General features: G+C 36.6%; 1 protein-coding gene across 3 annotated transcripts in view; it reads left to right on the top strand.

The window, feature by feature from the left end:
* Positions 1 to 15,391, top strand: part of LOC134529040 (uncharacterized) — a 28,223-nt gene extending 12,832 nt beyond the window's left edge. The window contains exons 3-6 of one of the 3 annotated variants that reach the window (XM_063362740.1): positions 1,647 to 1,815; positions 5,739 to 5,908; positions 10,817 to 10,931; positions 14,905 to 15,391. In XM_063362740.1, the coding sequence (XP_063218810.1) occupies positions 1,647 to 1,815; positions 5,739 to 5,908; positions 10,817 to 10,931; positions 14,905 to 15,048 (598 nt within the window). In that variant the 3' untranslated portion in view covers positions 15,049 to 15,391. The remainder of the gene's footprint in view (positions 1 to 1,646; positions 1,816 to 5,738; positions 5,909 to 10,816; positions 10,932 to 14,904) is intronic. The other 2 variants (XM_063362746.1, XM_063362756.1) reach the window with 2 other exon arrangements.
* The last annotated feature ends 11,779 nt before the right edge of the window (positions 15,392 to 27,170 follow it).

Here is a 27,170-nt window from a genome sequence, read left to right as displayed (position 1 = left end):
ACCGAACCTTCCCCCTCCTCCCTAGGGCTTTAGCACCCGTTTTAATTAGAAGCCTTGTCCGCCATAGCGGGCACTCAGTACTCTGACCTCGGCTACTGACCACGTCTTCTCGGCGTCCTCTGCGCTAAGAGGCTTTTCGCGGGAACGGCGATTTTCGGTTGCATAAAAGATGTAGTCAGTTGCTTAAGGGATGTGATCCCATTCGTACAGTAGCCAGGCAGATGTAGTTTTTAGAAAAAGTCGTGTGTATTTAAATTTTTTTCTATGTTTTTTTTAATTCTTTAAATTTTGGTTTCCTAACGTGCATCCGCGTTTTCTCGGTGCGCGTCATCCTGATGTCGGCGCGAGACACCTCGGAGGCCCTGTTTCCACACCCTGTTTGGTGAGTAATCCGGTTTCCCCCCCTCCCCCCCCCCCCCCATATTCGCGTTTGTTGGCCTTTCGCGCCGACTGTGTATGACTGTCTGGAAGCAGGTCTAATTCGTTTTGAATTTGCCTTGTGTTTCAGACAGGGTCAAAGTTTCCGGGGAGAGAAATTGCTCCCCGCATGATCTTCGGGACCTCCAGCTGGTATCCCCCTTTAGAAGAGTTTTCCTCTCGGTCCAACGTCATCCTGGGAAGACCCGGGTGATATAAGCTATATATATTCCACTTGCATAGAAGGAACTAAATTCATTAACAAGATACCAGCGAGCAGTGCTTTAAGAACGTAATCCTCAGGAACATGTAAAATCAAGCAAACTCATATATATGTAATCGTTGGGAGAATCAAATTTTGGTGCTATACTTGAAATTTTGTTAATGTAATCATTTGTTTGTTAAGGTGTAATGTGTATTGTTTTAAATAATGTAGGGGCACCCCCTTAACTTTGTTAATTACTAAGATTTTTATTATCATGTCGAAATAATGCTAAAACAAAACCTCTTAAAAATAAACCAGGAAAACCTATAGACCAAGTTATTTATATAGTGTATTTATTTATCATATACCTTCTTCTACATAACGATCCACGAACTCCCAAGTTACTAGTGTGCAGGGAGTGTAAATGTTGTCTTGTTTACCGCCTCGTGTCCCCTCTGGTAATTAACTGTAATTTTCTTAATATTTTGCCCAGCTGTTTCCAAGGTGTTTTTAATTAATTAAAAGTAATATAAGTTTTTGGGCACGAGGGGCGTTACAATGTTCGCTAGCGAAACTGCCGTTCACGATCAAAGATTAAGAAAGAACACAGACGGAGCATTTGCCGTCAAACGTGAAGCCTTTTTTTTCCCGCCATTTTTTTTTCTGATTTCAAAATACCAGTATGGCGGATGTTTGTTTATATCTGTATCAGCTGCTCTAGCCTGATTTTATTAACGACTGTAATTAAGCTGTTCTGAAGAAAACTAGATAAACAATATTACTGGCTTATATGTTTGTATCTATTAAAAGTCCAAAACGAATCTTCATAATACAAATATAATGATGTGAGTTGACATGTTTTTTTTTTTTTTTTTTTTTTTCAAATTTAACCTCTAATACGTGTACAGCTGATACATTTGTAAACAAACGGCCGCCATATTTGTACGTGCAGTACACTGAAATCCCCCTCCCCTCTACTAGAATCGGAGCTCACGGTCCAGCTGCATCTCTGCTGGGTTGGCAGGACTGCGCCCTCGCCGGGCCAGCAGAGGGTGCTGACGTTCGCCGAGCTGGGGGGGCTGGCGGAGCGCTGCGGCGCGCGACACCATCTCGACGACATCGAGAGAAGCTTCTGGGACAAAGTGAACGAAGTCAACCGCCTGCAAAACACTATCGTGAGCAACCAATACGAAGTGAGTACGCACAGTAAAAAAAAAAATGTACTATAACAAAAAAAAATATTCCTTTGGAAGTTTCCAAGAAATATAGGTTGTACAACTACAAGGTATATATTGTAAATTTGTACAACACATGGCTACGGTTATTTTTCTCATGTCCCTCATATTTAATTTTTTAACTTAATATTGTTAATTTATGATATATGCTATTACTAAATAACCAATTACATGTGCGTGTTGTATATATGTATATATATACGTCTTTAATGTATAACTAAGGAGTTGAAAATATATAATTAACTCTAATAATTATGGTAATGCGTGTGTAGTGCTAGTGTTGAAGTAGTTATTAAGTTATATATGGTTGCAGCCTGCCACTCGCCACTCGGTGATATATTTCGCTGTAGTGTGGGTGCTGTGTTACACAATACAGTCGTAGTAGTACTGTGTATACTACTATTTGTGATGTGGTATTGGTAGTGTACTGGATTCTGATCCAGCGGTAAACCCACTTCAGCCACGTAAAACACAAGTACTCTAATAGCAATAATAATCAACAAAAACAACACACACTTGCCTATAGCTTGTGACGAAACCTTAAGAGGTAGACAGAGATGCTTATCTGCAATTTCCAAAATACTGATGTTTTTAAATAGATTTATATATGGCTCCAGAATTATACGTTTTCCAACATAAACCAATACCAAAACTATCAGGATAGCTTGCAAAACCTATGGCTGACGATACAATAACAATGGATATTTGACAGCTAACAGTGTAAGAAAGGCTTGTTCAGGCTGTAAGCAAAACACTATAGTTCAGCCCTTTAATAAAACAAAGGTAAGTAGTCTGTGTCAAACGAATGAAATTAAAAACTGTAAGTTAAGTCGGACACACTCACAAAAACAGTCAGTATCATCACAAAACTATAGTCTTCACCGTAAAATAGTTTATCAGGGTTATAATTTTTTATATTATAAATCTTGCCGGCTAGCAGTAACCCAGTGGTAGGCACAAAATCTATTCAAAGGACCACTGGGCCAAACTAGATTGATATTCGCAGTTTTGACGAACAATAGCTTGATCACAAAATGCCATTTGGACATAGATCATCCTTAGGGAAAATTATATGGTTGCGATTCAATAGTTTATGACCTCCAATGGCGTAACAAGGAATTGTTACCTGCGGTGCGCCGTAGTGGAAACATCTGCCAGCATAGGGAACACCAGCAGGGCGGCCGATGTAGCGACTTACTTACGGCTATTGTTGCGTCGCACTCACACACACGCACAGTCATAAAACGCAGCCCAGCCTAACCTGTATTGAAGGTTTGGCTATAAGATGCTGCACGTCCCTAGGCCTACAACCAAGGAAGTTGCTATTTCAGAATTTCTAAGTCCACAGAAACAAAATTGGTGCCTAAATATACCGCTGAGTGTCGCGGGTTCATTACGTGGAGGCACGAGGAACTCACCGAAGATTCTCTTTTTTTTCTAACCTAACTAAAAACTAAGTATATTTGGGAGGGGTCCGGGTTAAGGAGGAGACTCTTACTCTTGCTGGGTTTAAGCCATGCAAGAGAGGTAGCATGCATCATGTGCTAGGAGGGGATTGGCCAGCCATGGCTGCGATTGGCGCCATGACTAACTACCCCCACTTCTTAACTCTAGACTAAAAACTAGTTAAGTTGGACCCAAATAAAACCTGAATAGACACAGGGAACACCCTGGGAACTACATGCGGGATGCAAAATTTCATGCATTAACTTCAAGCAGGTTGGCTACGGGAAACAGTGGGATGGTTCAGGAAGAAGAGTTGGACAGAGTAGTAAAGAGTCTACCATGCGGGGGTTGGGCACTTGGACTATTCCCGAAGAAACTGGATCTGGCGCTTATACACCGGCGCCGGCGTACCGACGTCTTGCTGGAATTGGTCCAGGTTTGGCGCATAAGTGCCTAACGTCACAATCGCAATAAACAACAATCCAAAATAAAAGTTACTTAGTGGTGCATACACCATAACACACGTAGTAATTACTGACTTGCTATAAAAAGTTTAATAAAAATGTACTTAATAATTAATATGAAAATAATTCCCGTGGCTTCCTGATTCCAGGTTGTGGCCAACCCCCCTTATACCGGGGTAGTCGCACACGTCCGCACTCCCCACGCCAGTCCCGCGTACGCGTCACCACTGACATACTGATAATGAGAGTGTAAAGAAATTAAGCTTAACAGACGCGCATCGACTGGTCTAACATTTGGCAAGTGCGCAATAAAATATATTAGCATACTAAATTTACCGACAGTCCTGGAAACTCTATCGTGATAGGTATAATAATGAATTACCAAACCAAAGATGCTCAAACTTAAATCCAGTAAAAAGGCCAAGGGACTTAAAAGGTAAATTCTAGGTATCATTTAAATTGGTATAATTACGTTCACAGTATAACAACATCGGTTTACAGACCCTCTTGCAGTATAATTAATTCTAATCCAAAGTCCCAAAAAAAGTCTATTACGGAGGAGGGGTGAGGAACCGAAATTATGACGTTCTTTAGTCTACATAATCCAACCACTAAATCCCGTCGCCGCACTCTGCTTTCAATACACATCTTCTGTAAATCATATCAGCCGGGAAAATTAAGTACTAAAATCCAGTTCTCACACTTACTTGGTACTGAAGCATACCTCTGAAGCCGGTGACTCCCAGGGGTCGGGCGTAAACCCCACTCACTATTTGCGCTTCTAGCAGCGCAATGCTTGTGTGACCCGTGCACTAGCCCCACACTATCGCGCGCTCGTGAACCACCACGTTTTTCGCTTCGCCAAACGTGCCATCGCATTACCGTCATATTGCCGTTAATTCTTGCTCACGTAACGTAACACAACTTGCCCATGGCTGGGACGCGATTCCTCCTATTCACGAGCAGTTCCGCGGCCGGCGGTCAAACACACACTCCCTTCGCAAACAGCTGGCAGCCGCCTCCCCCTCGTCACGTCAGCTGACGTCACCCCCCTCCTCTGGTACCACCCCTCACTCCGCTAGATCGTTCTCGTTACTTCTCGTACGTCCCACTACAGAGTAAGAGTACTTAACGTAAAATAAACCAAGTATACAATTAAAAGGTTACATTAAATAAATCATAAAATACATCATTAAATAATATAAGGCATTAATAGTGTTATAAAAATTAAATCATCTTAGAATAAACTTTACGCAAAATAAAAATAAAAATAATAATATCCAAGACGACTGAGGCCGCCACAAGTGGCTTCAAGGTGCTTAACCCCACTTCCGGTTATTTGAAAAATGGTCCGTGGAGTACTATGTAGGATGCTCTCAAAACGTAAACAATGAAACAATGGAGCATAGTTTATGACAGACAGAACATGGGAGGCAACTGTTCATAATACTTATGTTTTTAAAGTTTATATTTATTAAATTTAACTTCATGTGGGCCACGTATCAGCACAACAATCACTCAAACTCTTCTCAACCTTAGATTTCGTCTGAAAATTCATCAGAACCTTTCCAAGAGAAAGCGTTACAAGGCAGTCAACAAATATTCTCACAGTGCTCATAGAGCATAGAGGTTAGCATTTAAGCTCAGTTAAAAACGAAACTTTTGTAACTTTTAATATCATCTACCTACAAGTATTTGTATGAAATAGTGTTACTTTGTATTATCAACTTAAAATATGCTGAGAAAGTAGAAAAATTACGAGTTAATAAAATATTGTGCCGAATGAACTCGCGATTAGTGTTTGATTAAAGGTTTTTTTTCCTTAACACACAAAAAAAATTCGTTTACTTACATTATGCTACAATGTTTTTAAAACAAGTTTGGGTTTCAAAAATGCATTTCAAAGATGCGAAGAGAAATTAAGTTAGCGGGAGGTTATTGCTCGACGCAAATCATTTTGATGTTTTGCAGATTGAGAGATTTCATGGAATGGTTGAAACCTCGGCCTTGAACTTAAAAACGTTAGAGAAAGCTGTAGCCGATCAGCATTGCCAACTCCTGAACATTGAACATTTCATCGACAATTTGCCCGAACCCCTTCCTACATTTCCTGGGCTCAACAAACTCTGTATGGATAACACGTAAGTCTTTGACGATTATATCATCGTTAAGTATTTCAATTGATACTAGGACAGCTATGGGTTAAAATAGTTCAAACCTATGTTATTTTCTGATCAAAAATCGAGTGATGCAATATGCAATTAAAAAGTTTTATGTCTTAAGATCGCTGATTGTAATAGTTAGCATTTGAGACATGTGAAATGATTACTTCTGGTAACAAACTCCTTCAAGTAAACAGTTGATTTGAATGCCAGAACCACTTGCTGTATTTAACTCCACTAAATTAGCGACTAGAACTGAAAGTGATATATTGCACGAATCTGACGATTTTTCAAACAAACTAGGCATGCAAGCATTTTAAAAATTGAGATATTTTCCTATGACCATTATCGAGGCTTGAAATTAAATTAAAGTTTTATTACTTACTAAAATGAACTTACGTTGAATTGTTGGGAAGGGCAGGGGTCAAATTAACATGCCATATCAGTACTTCCATATAATGCATTATGTTTAGAAGTCGCCTTTGTGGAAGTGCTGCCAATATAACAATTCTGCTAACATCAAGGGGTTTTTTTTTTTTTTTTTTTTTTTTTTAGAAATTCAAAGCTTCCTTACTAAAAAAAAATTCGACGCTAAATTAATTAGAAACAAGCGTGATGACTATTAATAATACTTATATTACAATACTAACGTAAAACAATTAAATTTTAAAATTGTATAAATCAGTTACTATATAAAGTAAATAACAAGATTAGTAGTGTCAAGGCGGTAGAACATTCTCAGTTCCAAAATCATTTCCCACGAGGTATGGTTGAGTTACCTCGGCATTAAAATAAACACTATAATATCTACAATATAGTAATCTTAATTATTCTATCTTCTGCTTTGCCTGCTTGCGATCGTTTAGAGAAGCTCTTATTCCACGATCAATTTATTTTTATTTATAAGATGTTTGTCCATGAATCAGTAAGAGAAACGATTCATTAAAAATGCTGCTATTAAACTTTCAAGATGTAATTATTATTACTTTATTTACATTTCTTATATGTATACATATTTTTGTAGTATATCTATTATATTGTTACGAGTGGAGGGAAACGTATTTATAAGGATAGCCCAATTAATTTTATACAGTTTTAATTACTACTAATATTTACATTACTAATTAAATCACCGCACTTAATGTCTATTCACAAATCACTAAGTATCTGTCGAGGCCGCAGTTCACACTCCTCACTGGAGCTAGGCACAACTGTAGTTCGCCCCTTACCTCGCAAGAAGAAGTTTTATTTTTTATGTTTAGTTTAATATTACGTATACTATTTTCATATAAAAACTGAGATATAGGTAAATAGTACGCAGAACGTTGGCAGAGTATAAGATATGATCCGAAATTAAATATGATATAATTTATTAATTGCATATATAAATTATAATTCACCAGGCGAACTTATAATGGTAATTAAAGCTACTCCAACGCACAGGGGTGTACAGAAAGAGGGGGAAGATGTGGTGATATACCTATCCTCCCTCCTTTTCCGAACCCTAATAAATCCTTAAGAAATAAATTTTTCCCACCAACCAAAGGAAAGAATTTGAAGGCAAAGAGGTTTTATTCCCCCTCCCCGTTGCCCAAATTTGGCACACGCTCTAGCCAGTACTCTCGGTCTCGTGTTTTGCGAGAGGGCAGAGAACAAATGCACGCGGTCGCCAACAAAAGTCCACGGAAGAATCGTTGCGCTTCCCTTGTCAACCTTCTCTTGGCTTCTGTTCGCGTCCATCCCGTTGGAGATCCACAACACAAATTATGGCGGCATTTGCAAACGGCGCGTTTATATTTTTGCTGATAAGCGCCCTCTAGTGCTTCACAGTTGAGTTCGGAGCATATAATATGATGAACTTGTGATTGTCTAGTTTGCGTTCTATCATCCCCTTAAGTATGTACCGCGAATTTTGAAACAATCTGTATATAAAAAGTGAGCATTCAAATCCTAGTATATTAATTCCCAGTTGTGCAAACAAATCGATTCTTCCAAATTGTAGTCCTTCAGAGTTTTCGTCGTTTACCTCTTTGGTCATAAGGGAACACTTAGTGTTTCCTCACTAACTTTTTCCGCAATCCATATGACTGAGACTTGCATACAAAACAGCACCGTGCTATCAACGCTGCGAACATTGAGAATTTGATTAATTAACTTATCCACCAACTGCAATTGTGCATTTTGAAAGATGAATTGCTGAGACGTAGTCGCCGTATATGAATGTAACGTGTTAGGCGTCTGTGTACTTGCCGCTGCTTATAGAGGTTCTCCTCCGATGCTTTTACCCGGCAATCTTGCCTGCAACACAGAAGTCATCTTTCGTGATCCTTCAGTAATAAACCACAATCATTAGGTACCAAAACCATTTCCTGCCCCCGCTGATGGTTCAGGTAACATCTTCGTTCATAATAAAAATGATTGCAACAAAACATTTTTAAAAAGTAGTTTTTTTTCTATTAACTGAAATGAATAGTATCCAAGTAGTATAAAAAAGTATTTCCTGAAACAGGGTCCAGAGTCTGGTGCTGGTGCCGGTGTCCGCCATCTTGGATTCTAACATCACAGTGGCCATCTTGGATGGCCTTGACCTTTTATTTTGACATTGATCTTTGACCTTGTCTTTGATTTTTGATCATTACCTTTGACCTCAGTCACCATCATGAATTCCATATCTTGATATGGAACTTTTCACTTCCCAAATGTTGCAATTTTCGTTACTCCCGCCATATTTAACGTGTATGATGTCATAGTTGCACTTATTTATGGTCGCCATCTTGGATTATAAGTGTTACAATTTTTTAAGGCCGCCATCTTGAATCCTGTCACAGTCACTTTTTTCGATTCTGACAGCAAGTCCGCCATATTGTTGTTTGATGGATGCCGCCATCTTGGATGACGTCACGCCCACCATATTTTTTTCTGTTATGCTGGAGGCTGCTATTTTGGAGACCAACATCTTTGTTTCTGCTGTTTGTTACTTAAGAGTGCCAGTATTGCTCTTTCTCATGCAGGTAGGATTGATGATCCATTACCTGTCAATGTTATTGTGGTCCTTATCGACATATTAAATGTAATCTTTTATACAAAATACATTGGAACCACTGTGATTAGAAACATGACAGCACAAACGTGTGGGTTGGGAAACATACGACTTTTACCGCACAGCCTTCGAGTCATTTTCCAGACAGAGAATTAATGAAAATAAATAAAAAATTACACACATATTAGAACATTTAATTTTTTTTTAATTTGAAGGAATAATAGCATCACCAGCTAGAGGGTGATGCTACCATTTTTATTTCCAATACTAGCTACCAGGAGCGCTAGTTAACACACATCACCTGCTAGAGGGCGCAGCCACCATTTTGTTTTCAGTAATCGATCCTATAAGGAATGCTAGTGTCACACAATACATCTGATAAAAGGCACTGTTGCCATATAATTTTAATTTTTACTCGCTAGAGCACAGTAGTATACAATGGTATCCACCATCTTGTCAGCCATCAAGGCCGACATTTTGAAAATCTGTTACAATTATTTAGCTAGAAATTCTAAAAAAAATTCTTAATAAAAAAATCTTGTTAAAATAATAATTATTGATTCCAACGATATTCATATTTGGTTAGAAGCTTGACTGATGAAAACAGATAATTTTATCAAAATTACCAAAAACGACACGTTTGAGAAAAAAAACAATAAATTACAAATAAAAAATATTATATTACCTTTTCTCTAATTCAAGAACAAAAACAAGGTAATAACAAGCATTTCTAAATTTCTAGTCTTCTTAGAAGGCGAACGATTCCTTTACTTGAGTTGACATGTGTTTTCAAGGCATTTCCACATGACAGTCGATTAACCACACATTTGTTGGTTAGGCACATCCAGTTTGTGGTCAGGCTAACACATCCAATTGGTGGCAAGGAACGTCCAGTCGGTAGCCAGGCATGTTTATTCAGTGGCCAGGAACTCGTGTCCAGTAGGTGGTTAAAACGACCAGTTGGTGGTCAGACACATCCAATGTTAACCAGGCACCCCCAGTCAGTGACTAGGTACGCCCAGCTGGTGGCCAGGCATGTCAGGTAGGTTTGACAGACACATCTAACAGGTTGGTCAGTCACAACTGGTAGATTGGTCAGACGTGTTCATTTGGTGTTCAGGCACCTACTATCAGTAGCAAAGAGGTCTAACTTTTCGATACTCAGCGAACCTTTTTAACAGACCGTGTAAGTTGTCAGGCGTACAGACCAAATGTCTCCAAACCACGAGACTAATAAAGAACTGAATACATACTTGACAATGTAAATACGACAAGGACGTAAATTTGGAAGCACATTCGTTAAAAAAAAAAGGAAGCATATTTAAGAAAAGGAAGCACATTCAAGAAAAGGAAGCAAATTCGACAACAAATTGAGCACATTTGGATGACGACTGAAGTCAAAGGTCAAGGTTAAGGTCAAAGTTCAAAGAAAAGTTATAATTCAAGGTCAATGTGAGTTCAAATTTCAAAGTCAAAGTCAAATGTCAAGGTCAAAGTAAAAAATCAAGATCATACAAGATGGCCACCATGATGTCACAATCCAATATGGCGGACACTGGCACCAGCACCTGACGCTGGACCCTGTTTCAAGAAATACTTTTATATACTTCTTATCCCGACACTAATGTTTCTGTACTTTACATAAACAAGAACAAGCAGAGGCATCGAACTGATTTACGTTCAGGAGGAGACCAAAATTAAAATCTGAAAGTATTAGCGAAAACTATTGTTGCATTCTGTAATGAATTTCTGCATTTGTTTGTAAGTATAAAACTGGGGTCTCGGTAAACTACATTAAACATTAGTTCCAAAGAGTTTATTAATTCAAGACCAAACTCTTACTATAGGTATACTATGGCTGAGGAAGCATTTTCGCATGTGGTCCACATGAGAGATGGCATCAGTGAGCTCGTACAGCTCATGCGACCGACGCCATCTAATAATTTTTCATATAACGACCCGGTAAGTTTCTACAAATGTATAACATTATAAAGGTATCATAAAATAGTAACTACCTCATATTCCGGCATGTAAGACGATACTGTCTGTAAGACAAGGGCAGATTTACAGAAATGAAAATAAGAAAATTTTCACCTTCATTTATAAGACATGAGCCCACTTCGTCTTGGACATTGAAGAAACCAAACCTTGCCTATGTAATTCTCTCGTGTTCCTGATAAAATTCCTTGAGTAAAAGAAATCAATAGAAACAGTAGAGGGAGCACACAGGTTCTGGGGCACAGTAAACAAACGTGTCCGGGTGGGCGTGGCAGGAGGTGGGCGTGGCACCACGTGGCCTGGTGGGGCGTGGCCGGGAGCCACGTGGAGGGAATCCTCAGGTGGTTGTTGACGTCATGTGGAGCGTCGTCTGCTCGGGCGACAGTTCTAATTTAGGAAGCTAGGGAGTGCTAGTGTCGCGTGCCGCATTTATTTTTACAAGTACAAAAATGAGAGGTATCGCGGTGGCGGGAAATCGATCCGTCAATCTTTGGATTGGTAGTCAGCATTGCTAACCACACTGCCCAAGGCCAGTTGGAAATAATAATTGAAGATGTTTATATATGCTTATAAAAATTTGTTTTTTGTTGTGAAAGTTTAAAAAATGTATGCAGTCTGCCATGTTTATTTTTTATAGAACTAGGCAGGAAATTTAAAATATAGTGTCGGCTCCTAGTCAGCAGCCATGTTAATTTTTTTACAGTACTAGGCGGGAAATTTAAAATATATTGTTGGCTGCTAGGCTACCGCCATGTTAATTTTTTTATTGTACTAGGCGGGAAATTCAAAATATATTGTCGGCTGCTATGCGGCCAGCATCTTTTTTTTTTCGTGAACATTGGAAAAAAAAATAATTTCGGCTGCTAGGAAGTATTCTGAACAGCCAACTTTGAAAATAAAATAATTTTATATATGACAATCGATTGCTGTAATGCACTATCTTGTAGCACAGCATACCACGCCGCCATCTTTTTTCCCCATTATAGTCATTGGTTTTTTCAAGTTTGAATACAAAATAAAATTATTTCCACAGCCACTACTCTATGACTATAGTATTATAGTATATTTAAAATATATTGCGGCTGCTATTCGGCCAGCATCTTTTTTTTTTTTTATTCGTCAACATTGGAAAAAAATAATTTCGGCTGCTAGGAAGTATCCTGAACAGCCAAGTTTGAAAACAAAATAATTTTATATATGACAATCGATTCCTGTAAGGCACCATCTTGTAGCACAGCATACCAGGCCACCATATTTTTTTCCCATTATAGTCATTATTTTTTCAAGTTTGAATATAAAATAAAATTATTTCCACAGCCACTACTCTATGACTATAGAAGTAGGCGACAAATTCCAAACACACACTAGAGGGCAGCCATTTTTATTATTTATAGTACTAGGTGCCAAATTCTAAACACACACTAGAGGGCAGCCATGTTTTTGTATAGTACTAGACCAGTATAGTAATATTATGCTTAATTTGTTACGTAGTATGTCTGCCATCTGGGAAACTACAATAATGAAAAAGCTATAGGCTTATAGCAATATTTGTGTGTTAATAAAAATACTTTAGGTAAAATTAGTACTAACACCGTTTTTTTATATTAAGTGTAAAAGACATATGTTCTCTTGTAGTGATATAATGATATTGTTTTCCAGTAATTAAATATGCAGTGGCAATTACCAAAGAAAGTAATCTTATTTATAATATATCACCCATTTTATTAAAAGTATTCTTATTACGTCACACACAGTTGTCATTATTCATAACTAAAAGAATTTTTTTAAAGGAATGTCTTGTGCATATATAGAGTATTCGCTCTCTTATAGTCATTATATTAAATTTTTATATTGCCAATGCTGTGTCGCGCGATCCTCGCAGACACGTGGCGACTGTGCTCCCCCTCCTGATTTAATAATAACTCAGACGGCCTCCCGCGCAGGGACCGCCAGCCAGCAGCACTCGGCGCCGCGGATAGCAGAGAGCTGTATAGTCTTTCAATTAATATTATTTAGATTTACCTCAAGTTAAAATACTATTTTTCCACACTTAAAATATTACATGTACCTGTACGCAAATGTAATTTCTCCCAAGTTAAAATATATATTCCCCCTCCCCCCCCCCCCCCCCCAATTTAAATATTACATGTATATGAATTATTTCATTTAATTTTAAAAAAAATATTTCAATTTAAAAATAAAATATTATGTGAAACAATTTTTTTGTACTCCAGTTAAGTGGCAGGAAGCTGTGTCTGTGTGTGTGTATGTGTGTGTGTTATTAACAGAGTTACCTGTACCTGCCATTTGATTATTACCAGGCAAAAGTAACTTGTAATAATATTTTCTTCTTTGCGATAATCTAGTTTATGTAACGTTTCTTTTAAAAATAAAAAAAATATCTATATTTCTCACATCAGTTTTAATATCTCTTACAAGTAGCGCATTGCTACAAATTAGATTAAAAATTACGTGTGTTTTCCAGACAAAATTAACACCCTATGTGTTACAACAGTCAACGAGTTTATAAAACTTTTAAACCAGACACGTCTCCCCCAATCACAGAAGGGGAGGCAGTCGACACCAGCTTACCAACATTTCTTCACACCCCTGCACTGACAGCTCGCAAGACATTTTGGCCCCCACTAAACCCAATCCATAGTAATTATGGCCTTTGTAGAGCTTTATGGCTGAACTCAGTGTCCTCCTTGGAAAGTGCAGTCTGCTCTTTCAACTAGCAGCCAATCCACATCTCGTACTTCATAAACGTCTTTCGAGTAGAATGTTTGACTCAGTTTGGCTAGTTACAGTATTTACCATGGTCGATGTAATGTAGCAAGGAGCTTCTCATTTTTAATATACCACAATAGTATTTACAAACTCTACTAGACGACGAGAAGCTCCATAGAAGTAGAAATGGTCTATAGCATCATAGACAGAATCTCATGATACAGCACTGATTATGGACCCATTTGGCCTAGTCGAAACTCTATCAATGCAGTAAGTGTTTTTATTAGTTTTTAGTTATTAGTAGGGACACCTATATTTCGCGATTTCATTTCATGTCAAGGTATTTCACAAAACACTGTAGCTTTTTCTAAGAGTCATGCCAAATTGTGAGCGTGCAGCAGTACGGTGACCACATTCTCATTGGCCCCGTCAAGAGCGGGACGACACCTCTCACCGACCTCAGCCAATAACCACAGGAGAAAAGCTACAGTATTTTGTGAAACACCTTGACACGAAATGTATTCGTGAAATACAGGTGTCCCTAGTTATTAGGCGTGTGTACTCATAGTTTTCTTTTAGCAGAAGCTTTGTCATTTCAGAATTCTCCTTTTGAGGGAACATGACTACCAGTATGCAACAACTATAGGTATATTAGATTTAGACCTTCTATCCAAAACCAGCCTTCGACTTTCCTACATTTTCAGCAGCTTTATTCCTACGCTGTACTGTGCAAGCACTAAGGAAATAACACTATCGCAATAATAATTATCCTAGTATACACACATGCATTGGAAGATTTTGGCTCATTACTTCACATATATAATTTTTTTCTGACATTAAATTTAATCAGTTTGTATATATATATATTTTTAGCTTTCCCAAACAGCCATTCGTACAATATTTATTAAGCATCACATGGAATATTTAAGAGTCTAATTTGAAAATATTAATTAATTTAAGTTGGATATTTGTAACATCTATTCTGAAAATGCAGTCATATACTATGAACCTACTTATCAGAGAACTGCCCAAGATAAATATTTTCTCAAGTTAAAAAAAAAATTATTCGTAATATTACTTGCGCATACTGTTTTCTGAACTCATAGTAGATTTTATCTGTTGTAAGCGCTTATAATGCTGTCCACTGATTCATTGGCTGTTACTTATAGTGATGGCTTAGATTTGTACAGTATACACTTGCTTTCAGGTGCGCCAAGTGGTCGCGATACTTGATATAGGCAATCATATCCTACAAAGCATAGAGAAGAAGATGTCTGAAGCCCATTCCACCATTGCGACAATTAAGAAGCTTCACGAAAATTTCATGAAGAAAAATACTCCTCAAGCTTAGAAAACACAGCTAAGGCGACCAGCAAAAGAACGAGCAATATGATACAAAACAGACTGTGTCTGGCGATATTCGGCTTGTTTCACTAACACAGAATCAGCAGTAGCAAAAAAAATATCGCTATTCAGTAATTTTCGAAAGCATGCTTGATTTTTTCATACTTTTTTCCACTAGTTCCTTTGACTACACTTACATCGAGCATATTTTGTAAAAGTGCATTTACGTAAATATCCGAGAAATGCAAACATTTTCCTGTCACCGTGTCATAGTACATGTTGTTCTCGTGTATGATATTATTTTATATAGTACACCATTTTATTTCAGTAAAATAAACAATGCTGCTATATCTGGCTTTATAGTTTTTCCCCCCTATGAAGATCAGTTATTACTCATTACAAACAGTATGTTATGGTAATGCATTTTATGCTGACCTAAACTTTCTGGGGCCCTAAGCTGTTTATTTATGCGGGATACTAATTTTTTTTTTACAGAGCCTTACCGTGATGGCCTTGGAAAATGGGGGGGAGGGATAAAAAGGGGGTGGGGAAGATATGGAATGAATAACATTACCAGTATGTCTTGAGGTGACCTGAGGAGAACATGTAACACTTTGCACATTCTGCACCATCCATCTTCACTTGTAAGTTATAACTTATTTACTCATTAACTCCTGACTTAGGTGATGTCTCCAGCCTGATGTCCAATAGCCCGATGTACAGTGGACAGGACTAGGACCTAGGTTTTAATACTGCCCAGAGCAGTACTATGTCAAATTTCTTAAGCATTCATTATACTATTTGTGATTATTTATGTTCTTATCAATTAAATATTTTAGATGTATTTTCCTTATATTTTTGGCCAATCTCTAACGAAATAAGTAACTTTAGATAATGCACTTGGTATAGTAACTCAATTAGTGTAGTTTGATTTATTACTTTCCCTGCAATTATCTGGGGCTGTGTGTTTGAGGCTCGAGGTGGTCCTAGTGCAGTACTGGTTAGATTGTTGCAAGTTGTCCAGAGGCTGCCAGGCAGTTTAGGCTAGCTGATGAAGAGAGTCGTAGGTCGACAGCCCCAGTGTGGTCTCCAACTAGACTGTTGACTAACCAGTTAATGCATTTTCGGGTTGGAGACCTGGGGTGGGCCTAGTGGTTACTGGGTGATATGAATATGTGAAATGGTCTGGGGGGGGGGGAGTGTTCCACGCTAGCTCTGTGCACCCAACCAAAATGTGAAGTTGTGGGTCTTCAGTCGCAGCATGGTCCACGAGGTCTGTTAGCTAGAATCTTCGTGACAAGAAGTTGTTGGTACACTACTGCACTTCCCTATGCAGCATAGTATGCTAATCGCGCATTATTATGATAATGAATGTTGCAAATAAAACAGTAATAGTTGCAAGACTGGTATTTCTTACACACAGCAATCATCCTTTCACAACAAATGTAATGGTTGTAATGTGAGTTTAGTGGCTAACATAACATGACCCTCAAATATTATGTTCTATCGGCAGTCTTGGTTGGTTAGTTTACTGGAGTTTGCTATTACCATAAGTGAAATTAAACTAGGGAATCGTACTCGTGTATCTGGAGCAATGACTCGATATTAGCAATCACTAATTATAATTATTGACTTGGTTTCTTCTGGTGAGCGAGTGTATTTCTCCAGCAGAGATGGCTACTGATGGTGTGGGGACCGGGCTTTTAGCTGCTGCGGGAGGTAAGAAGTCAACTTTGATATATAAGTACACGGAATAAAGCATAATCATTTGTGATTACTGTGGTTATGGGCCACCAGCTCTTGTTCCCTTCTAATTCATACACTAGCAGTAAAGGAAGTAAGGTGAAAAGTTACAATTGTCTTCGAATAACTCTTAATTCGCTAATGTATTGGCGATAGTCTCGCATGTGGTTCGTTGTTTGCTGTATTCATCCATTAAAGTAATTTGAATTTAACAAAATGTCATACTCGAATCATCAGTGTCGTGGCTTTAAGATAATTGTTTCCAGCAGACGAATGGGCAGTTATTAAGACACTATCTTGCTGAAGTCAACCAGTCCCATAAAATGTTCAAGTTCACATTGCAGTTGTGTGGTGAAGTGAAATTAGTGACAGTCGGGTAAGCCCTTAACTAAAAAATGGTCCAGGCACACATGGAGATCATACTTAAAGGAAAAAGGTCTTGGCAATAATGAAAATATTTCCCAGTAAGAAAGATAGGTGAAACAATGTTGCTGGACTTCCGTGGTACAGTGTACCCACATCGAACTGCAGCCGTTGTTCGACTGATTACTTGTAGGCTCTGGTGTGAGGGTCAGACACACGCCAAATTGACAAAAAAAAATCTGAGCATGTATTTCAGTCCTTGCTAGAGATGTATAAAATCTAATCTTGGAAACGAGCAAATGCATGTGTTCTCATCCTGAAAATACTCTTATAATACAATACTCAGAAATGTACTTTCTTGTAGAATCCCTTAAAATAATACTGAGTGTGATAAATATACATAAATTGTGTTTTAACTACATTTATTGACGCGAATCACAAGTAGTTCCACACCCGCTGGTAGAATTCGTTGCCGGATCACCCAAGTATACTATTGAATCATTCAATTTGCAGAGCGAAATTTTAAACTATATAATGAAACTGCTCCATAAGAGCGAAAAAGACTTGAAAAACTACTAAACTAAGACTTTGGATCTGATTTCGGACAAGGTAAGTCCAAGTGTAAAATTTTGTTCGCAGTATTAAAGTAACATATATTTAGGAATATGTTCATCATTAAAATGGAATTTTTTAAATAAATAGAAAAGTTATAAAGGTAGCGAAATCAACACTAGTGTCAAATGGTTGTACAAGAAATATATCCCAAAAGAATACTAATACATTTAAATATTAATTAGGATATCAAATTATTTATTTTGTAACAATAACATAAAACCATACGTACCGTATATAAAAATATGTCATGATAAAAATGATACCATACCAATATAAAGTATTAAGCTGCCAATATAAAAAGAAATTTAAGGTTAATGTGAAGAAATTATTACATAATAATTGTTTTTATAACATCAATGAATATTTTATCTCATGTAGTTCTTTTAAAAATCATTTATAATTTATATAGGTAGGTAGTTGTTATTCAATATGTTGTCTTTTTTGTATCATGTTTGTATCGTGATTATGATTTGTTAATATGTCGTATTTGTTTTTATCTATTTATTATCTCTGTTATAATTTATATGTGCAATTATTGACGTTCTATATACTTACCCCAATAATTGTATGACACACATGTATAGGGGTCAGCAGAGAGATGTAATTATATAAATAAATATTAACCCCTGCCACACAGTCATCCCTTTCACAGCACTATTTCTTGTTCTATTCATCGCAAGTTCTTCATATAATGCTTTTGACATCATCATACACGTTTTATGAAACCATCTGTTATATTTATGATCACAGCATATTCCTTTTTCAGAATTTTTTACTTTTTTCCCGCATACCGCGCACATATTTAAGTTGCTATCCACCATCTAAAAACACAAATATACTACACAAACACAAAAATACTCCATTCAAAATATATAGAGATACAAATATGCGATCATCATGGTCATTTTAAACATGATACATAAATTATTCATTGTTCTAAAAAAATTACAATACACTGAACATTACGAACGACAAGCAGTATATGATAGCTCCAAACAAGCAGCAGACAACTTGCCCTCGCAACCTTCCTTGAGAGGAGGAGCATCGAGGATATGACCTGCACCTGAGTGACCTGAGAGCATCTTGCTCCCACGAGTAAAACGGCCATCCGCCAAACTGTTTCTGGTAAGTAAAACACGCAAGAGGACCTCGAGAGTTAAAATGTCAACACGAGACATCGAGTAAAACAATCTTAAGGATACAGACACAGACCGCCAATGCTTGTATACTCGTTGCCGCCTAGGGTGTCCACAGTTAGTACTTTCGTACTAGATCTAGTACTTTTATAAGTTTTTTAGTGGTCAAGTACAGATCTAGTACTTTTTTTCTTTAATATAATATTATTACAGTAACTTCAATATGTTTTATTATTATGCATAATTATTTTTAAAAACTATGGAATGTTTGTGTGTGTTTGGTGTGGTATATTTAAGAGGGCGATAAAGGGCTTCATTTAGAGCTGTTTTAGTGGTCAATGCGATGGCAAGTAGAGGTCAAACCAGTTAATGCAGATGAATGAGATTTTTACACATCATTGAGGAAAGGTATAATGACTGATCCCAGTTGTCATAATGTGGTTAATGTTGTTATTAATAAGCAAAATTAATTAGTAAAAAGGTTTATATTAGCGCAAATTTGACAACTTGCAGAAAATAAAGTAATTGGAATAAAAAAAAAGTAAAAACTGAACGATTTACATGTAACATTCTTTTATAGTATATGATTTTTGGAAATAATTATCTTCATACAATTGCAAATTACTTGCACACGCGTAAGTCACTGCACATTCATGTTTGAGCCGAAAATATGCCACTTCACTGTTTGGAGATAGGACACTTTTATTCCATCCCTTCAGCAAGACCCGAGCGCTGTAGATAATCCTCGCCATTAGAGTGGTCGGGTTCGGGCTGTTATCTGCGCCTGGTTGACGAATGTGTGGAAGGGGTGCAGAGGAAGGTCTGGTTTTCGATAACACATGTCTTGTCGGGTTACTCTGCATTTCTCTTGTCATTACATTCGCGTCCACCTCATTTACATTATTCTTAGAGTATTCTTTGCACATATATATTTTATAGTACCGTTTATTTACAAATATTTAACTGGATTGTGGATATACAATTAATTTTTATTTGCTTTCCAAATAATAATAGTTGTATAAAAATTAAATGAACTAAATATACCTTGGGATATTACTTTGCAAGGCATTTATTGGGGGATAAGTTTTACAGATTTTGTAGTTCCAACACTATAAGCACAGCACAAAATACGAATAGTTACACAAAACTGTAAAGCTGATTTGTAAACAAAATACATAAGTTACAATAGTTTACCTCGCTGTTACATACAAATTGATAATATACATAAAAATATTACAAGTTTTCAAAGCTATCATGTTGTTTCATTACGTAGCATATAAATGTATCTCTTGTTTGTATCCCATTTAACACTAAAATGTATTTTATATATAATATATCACATAATAACACATGTATATTTCATAAATAGTAGTTACTAGAGTAAAAAGATTTTATCTTTATTACAAAATAAAATACACAATATAAACTATTCATAACGTAATTTCTTCTTGCTTTTAGCATTTTCAGATGTAGTTTCTGCAATTGGCGTACTTTCTTCAGTCTTTGTGCTTTCCTTTAACCTTAAATCAAAGTAAAAAAAACACATGTTTTTATTAATAACACTGCCTGAAGCTATACACTGAAAACGACCCATGAATACTATAAATAATTCGTGTACTTACTTATTTTTCTCTCTCCAATTTGCTAGATTTTTACCTCTATTCCGTTTTCTTCGCACAGACAAATGCAATTTACCACGAGCATTACCTTGACGTCGACCCAAGTGTCTCCCCTGCTCATAAAGTCCTTTATGCTGCGCCAACCCCTGATCCTCCCCTGCCCCGTGCAGTGAATGTGTTTTATGTGGAACATACTTTATATTTAATAACGTGTCATTTTTATTATTTGTATATATTATAATTTTTCGTAAGCGTTTGTCATTATAATTATATGTTTTTCTAAAGTATAATGTTAATTGCTGTAACCGGGCGACGAAGCCGAGGCCAACACCCGGAATCACTCCGAGCACTGCACGTGTCGCGGAGGGGGGGGGGATGACGGGCGGAGAGGCAGAGACGCGGCAGGAGGGGGCAGTCATGATGTAAAGAAGAGGAGGTGAAACCGTGCGCAGGGGTTTCCCCCTCCACGCGCTCCCTTGCTACGTCACCTTGGTTGTAGCCAGCGCTCTTCTTTCAAGCGCTTCCCATCCATTTCATCTGCGTCTCGTGCAAACGTAGTTTTATGTAGTTGAAATGCCAAATTGTGCAGTGTTCGGATGTCACAATCATTTCAAAAAGACTCGATATTCTGGCATAAAATATTTTTCTTTTCCAAAAAATGAAGATCTTTGCAATAAGTGGGTGAACGTACGCAAAAGGAAGGACAAATTCTGTGTTAGAAGAGGTAAGTTTAAACAAATGTGATTTTAAGTAGAAATGTCACTTGTTTTATAATACGAGTATTTATTTTTAATGTTTTTATATGATTAACTGTAGGTTAATATTAGGTCAAGGAATATATTTCGTGCAAAATACTGAGTTATTATGTATAATAATGAATTCTTTCGCGGTAAAAAGGTTATTTATTGAATTAATTTATTAAAAATGATATCTCAACATATATATACCCATTAATAAAAACTCAAATCAATTGTTTTTAAAATGTTTGTGTGTTCGGGCATCAGCGAGAACTACAGAATTTATTTCAATTTAACTTTTTTTTCTTGTTTGTTATAGAACTAACCTAAACACTAGGTTGTGTAGTATAAATAAAGGGGGGGAAATATTTCATCAATGCATGTAAACAAATCGAATGAAAGTAGGACTGTGAACCCTCTATACATAAAAAAGAAACATGCGCATTTGTTCTATTGTTCAAAATGTTCTCTTTAATGGAGTGGGGAGGACATATTACATTACGTTTAAATATATTTTTTTTTTATTTTTTTTTTATTTTTTTTTCAAAATTCGTTCAACAGATTCTTAAAAGAATATAGAACATGTCAATAAAGTCAACAAAAATGAACAATACAAACAATCAAATTAATTAAATCATAATATCACATCAAATTAGTACTAATTAAAACAAAAATATAAATATATCAATATACAAACAAATCATCATAAGTTATTCTAAACATTATTATAATATTCATTTAATGTATAAAATGAATTTTCTAATAAATAGTTTTTGAGTAGAACTTTAAATAGTCTTGGGTTGCAATGGGAGATTGCTTTTAGTTTATGAGGGAGTGCATTGAAAAGTTTTATGCCAGAGTACAGTGCACCTTTTTGATACCTTGATGTATTATTACTTGGCACATGCAAGTCGGATTTATTTCTGGTGTCATAAGTGTGTATTGCACTGTTATTATTAAAACTATCATTATTTTTAACTACAAAATTAATTAATGAGTATATATACTGACACATCATAGTAAGTATCCTTTAGATTCTTAAACAATGGTCTACAAGAATCATAGTGATTAACATTAGACATTATTCTAATAATTTTTTTTGTAGTAAAAAAACATCATTAGCATAGGGTGATGATGCCCAAAAAATGATCCCATATGACATTACAGAATGAAAAAACGAAAAATATATTTGTTTTAAATAAAAAACAGATACATTTGCTGATAACGATAGAAGTGCGATACAAGCTGAACATAGTTTAGGTATCATTTTAACTATATGTTCCTTGCCACACAAGGTATTGTTTACATGCAAGCCTAAAAATTTAACACTATTTGCTTCTTTAATTTTAGTATCACTATAATTCAATTGAACTACAGGGTTAGACTGTTTATGTAAGTGAAATTTTAAGATACTTGTTTTATCAATATTTAGAATAAGATTATTAGCATTAAACCATTGATTTAATTTATCACATACACTATTTAATGTTTGAATTAATTCTTGATTTTTAATGTTATGACACAATATGCTAGTGTCATCTGCAAATAAAATTACTTCAGACTGATCAGTTATAAAAGAAGGAAGATCATTTATATAAATCAAAAATAATAATGGTCCCAGGATCGACCCCTGAGGCACACCAAGATTAATTAACCCTTTATTTGAGTGAACTGTACTATGTTTATTATCAGAAATTTTTACTAGTTGATACCTATTTGACAAATAAGATGTAAACCAGTGGAGCGCAGTATTTCTCATACCATAAAATTGAAGTTTATTTAGCAAAATTTTGTGGTCAACACAATCAAAAGCTTTAGCTAAGTCACAAAAAAGTAGGTATACACGCAAAACCGTGAGATAAGAATTATAAAAGATACAAAAAATAAACAGGCTTACATACAACCACTTTTGAAATTCGAGGTCTAATATGTTTGTTTTAAATGAATTCGTTTAGCCTTTGGAAGAAGTTAATTTTTATTTCATTACGATATGTATTTAACTTAGTAATGCTAATGCAAAATACCGCTCAAAATGCGGTGCGTGAAAGTGAATTACTTTTCTAGTTACATGTGATGATACTGATTTTAATAATATGTTAGTTAGTCTACCTAAATGTATTTTAAGATTTCAGCATTACAATCTGCTTGTGTTGTGTTATGTTGTTGGTTTACACACAATAATGAAAATTAACGTAAATGAATTCATTGTTATCTAATTTTGTCTTTGCCAATTTTTCCATTCAAGCGTTTAGATAATGGTACAAATTTGTTTCGTCTCTCCATGTAAGAGTTTGTGTTTACGCCTTAAATAGCATTTAACGCGTTAAAAAAACTGACGTTTTTAATACTTAAAAATAAGGTTTGCAGGGACCATAGCTGAGTACATTCTCAGCGCACGTGCGTGTGTGCTCCATAGGTGAATCCTGAAAAAGGGGGGGGGGGGGCACAGGGGCACGTGCCCCCCCCACCCATCTAAGGGTAAAATATAAATTGATTAATAACGACTTTTGCAGTAATAAACAGGTATCATACTAGGCCCAGACTCACGGCGCCCCCCCCCCCCCCCCCCAGTAATTCCTGGATCCGCCCCTACTGTGTCTACAATCCTAACACTAAAACAACTCGTCTATAACTAAAAACAGTGTAGCATTTAAGTTTGCATGTTTGTAGGTATTCATTTTTCTAGAATCTATAACTATAAAGCGCATGAGATATATAAAAACAGCTATGTATTGAAAATTGTACATGTGGACATTTGAAGCGAGGCCTTGGAATAGTAATTATGGAGGGAAGCGGCTTTTCCGTAAAACTAGATATAAGTGGGAAAAATGGTATTTCCGATTTTAATGTTTCGACGATTACAATGATTTTATTATATTTCAATATTTTTTGTATTTTTAATGCTTTTATCACGCCATTTCCCTTGAATTTATTGCCTTCAAATCATTTTAGTATTACAGAATCCAGGAGGAATTTTGAAACGCCAATTTTAAGGGGAATTAGATGAACTTAGATATTTATTTTGTAATTTTTTTCCATGGAAAGGCCGTGACTCTCTTCAATTGTCTTATCAAATAATGCGAGTGCCTGCAAATGCACAATGTACAGGCGGTAAAACAATACTTATTTTGTTATAACATATGGAATTCTCAGTAATGAAAATTATAGCAAGCAACATTTTTGAGTTTTCAGAAGTTAACGTTATAAAAATGGAGAAAGAAACACCTACAGCCAAGATGCACGCGTTAAAATTACATTCAGATACCTATGAGGGACGGGAGTTCTTCAAGCCATTATGAATCGATTTTGGCTTTAATAAAATGTAGTGTAGAAGGCATACGGGTTTTGTGAAATATTTACTGGCGAGTTATTTTGTCATTGAGTTATTTTTAGTAATCAACCAACAATTATGTGCCCTGTTTTAACGCACAATGTGCTTGGGGGATTTGAAAACTATTAGGTTTTTACCCTCCAAGATAATAAGCAAATCCAACCTTTTCGTTTTCTTTGCCGTGAAAATTTTTTTGTAATGCCTGCAAGCTGTTTTTTGCTGAATATTTTAGAGCTATTGGATTTAATAATATGTTTTAAATATATTTTTTTAAATATACTTATATCATATTTTACCATATTGTTTATTGTTTGTAACTAAATAAAATTAAAATTAGTAAATAAATTAAAAGCGCTTATGTTTATGTAAATTACAAATACGTATTTATAGAAACTTTGCTTTGTGTCAGATGCTTTTTTTTGTAATATGTTTGTATTATTATTTGTTGCATGCATCCTGAATGTTTATTATATATATTTATTAATATTCATAATAAATATTTTCGAAGTATATTCATTCCAATTCCCATTAACATTCTGTGTTTACAAGACCCAATCAACATTTTGAAGTGATGAAACAGCAGAAAAATATTGCTTCGTTGATTTTATTATTAATATAAACCCTGTGTTTGGATGCTAATACATTTATTTAAACTGTATATTCTAAATGCATGCTATACAATGCACATAGCAAAATATTTTTACGCTTCGTGGTCACTCTTACTATTCAAACGATTGTAAATGAACTTTCTGCGTCGTATTCCCGTAAGCGCGCTGCGTGTAAACCGGGCGGTGCGACCATGGTGACGTAGTGCGCAGTGGAGGACGCGTTTGGGCGGCCAGACGGTTTTCACCTCCTCTTCTTTACATCATGGGGGCAGTAGTCATCTGGCGGCTGAGCGAGGCGGTCGCACGGCGAGACGAGTGCGACAGTGAGACGTGAGCCACGACTGGTGAGATTGGATCCGGGCGATCGGGACTTTCACGATCACGAGCGTTACGCTATCGGTCGCCATTGTAACTAATTTAATTGTAAATAAGTATTTTCTTGGTTCTTTGAGACGGGACATTGCGTGCATCGGCGGACACGTGCGTGCCGCAATGGGACGGACTTTACGTCGCGGGCGACGGCGTTCCAACTTAATTGGTTTCTCGCTATCATAGGGAAGGGGCAGAGACAGTTCTTTAATCGCATACGGAACCAGGGGGTGTAGTCCGCACTTGGCGCCTGCCCCACCCCAAACACGTGCAGCCGAGCCTCACTACGCGGAGGGACGGATGTTGTGCCGCGGATTGCCCATGAACCTAGATTACGTGAAGGGCTCAATAAATACTTGTGGTCAAACTGTCGAAACATCATTGTAGCTCGGATAGTGTTAAATTCCCCCGCCACGAGGCCTGAACCCTCCCTGAGAATACGACGCAACCCGCATCACGGGGGTGATATCCGGGACTAAGACAACCTTTTACAAAACGTGCGTTTGTTTTCGCCATTTATAAATGAACATCCATTCATATATCCCGAGCTAACACAGCGACAGCAATGAAAACTAAATCCGACTGCCTCGCAGTGATGGGTCGTTCGTGAACGATTCGTTCAAAAAGAACGAATCTTTGAGAGAACGAAATCTTGCGATTCGTTCGCGATGTAAAGAACCGGCTCTTTGAGAGCCGGTACCTTGAAAGATTCGGAAGAACGAAAACGCGGAGAGAACGAGATGAGAGAACCGGCCACGCGCCCGGTCTGATTCGTTCGTGAAATGATTCATTACGTCAGGAGTCTGAAGAAGTAGTAATCACAGCGTGCGCATGTTCACAAGAGCAAACGATAACTGATCAAATAAAATAGGGTAACATGAAAAGTATCTATACCTGAAAATGTCATCTGTTAAGTAATGGTTTAAAATTGCTTTTTCACATTCACATACACAAATTTGGAAATAAAAAAACTAAAAAAAAAAAAAACGTATGAATTAAAAATAACAGGGAAAGTAACTACAAATGTTCACACTTACCATTTTGGGTTAATTAATGTACTTCATTTGTCTCTCTTCATACTGAATCGCAGTAAAAGTAGTATTAAATTTTTGTCTTTTTTTCTCTAAATTTGTTGGTCTTACATGTAAACACTTTACTGTCACTAGAGTGTAAATAGCCTGTATATTAATATTTGTAACATTAAAAAGTAATAAAATATAAATAATCTTGTTTCATATACGCAACTGTGATTCACTGGCTACGAAAAGCAATGTTCAAATACTAGCTATAGTGCGATTACAAATTAAAGTTAAGAAAAATCACTTTCGTAACATTCTTAGATTTAATGCTCCCGTATTATAGAGAATCACTGCAGGAAGCATTTGCAGCGATCAACAGTCAATATTTTTTAACAGTCAGTATACAACTAGACGCTTGAAATTTCATTTATCCATGCAGATCCAGCCTCCTCTCGTTATTGGGTCACGCGATAACGAGTGGAGGCTGGAAGCAAACACGTAGCTAATACTCTAAAGGATGAACGAGTTACGACACCTGATAAAAGAGCCAGATCCCATACACAGAAAAGAACGAAATGAACGAGATGAA

The sequence above is a fragment of the Bacillus rossius genome, chromosome 1, assembly GCF_032445375.1.
Source record: "Bacillus rossius redtenbacheri isolate Brsri chromosome 1, Brsri_v3, whole genome shotgun sequence".
Lineage (NCBI taxonomy): Eukaryota > Metazoa > Arthropoda > Insecta > Phasmatodea > Bacillidae > Bacillus > Bacillus rossius.
Note: the sequence above shows the minus strand (reverse complement) of the source record. Positions and strands in the feature narration are given on the sequence as shown.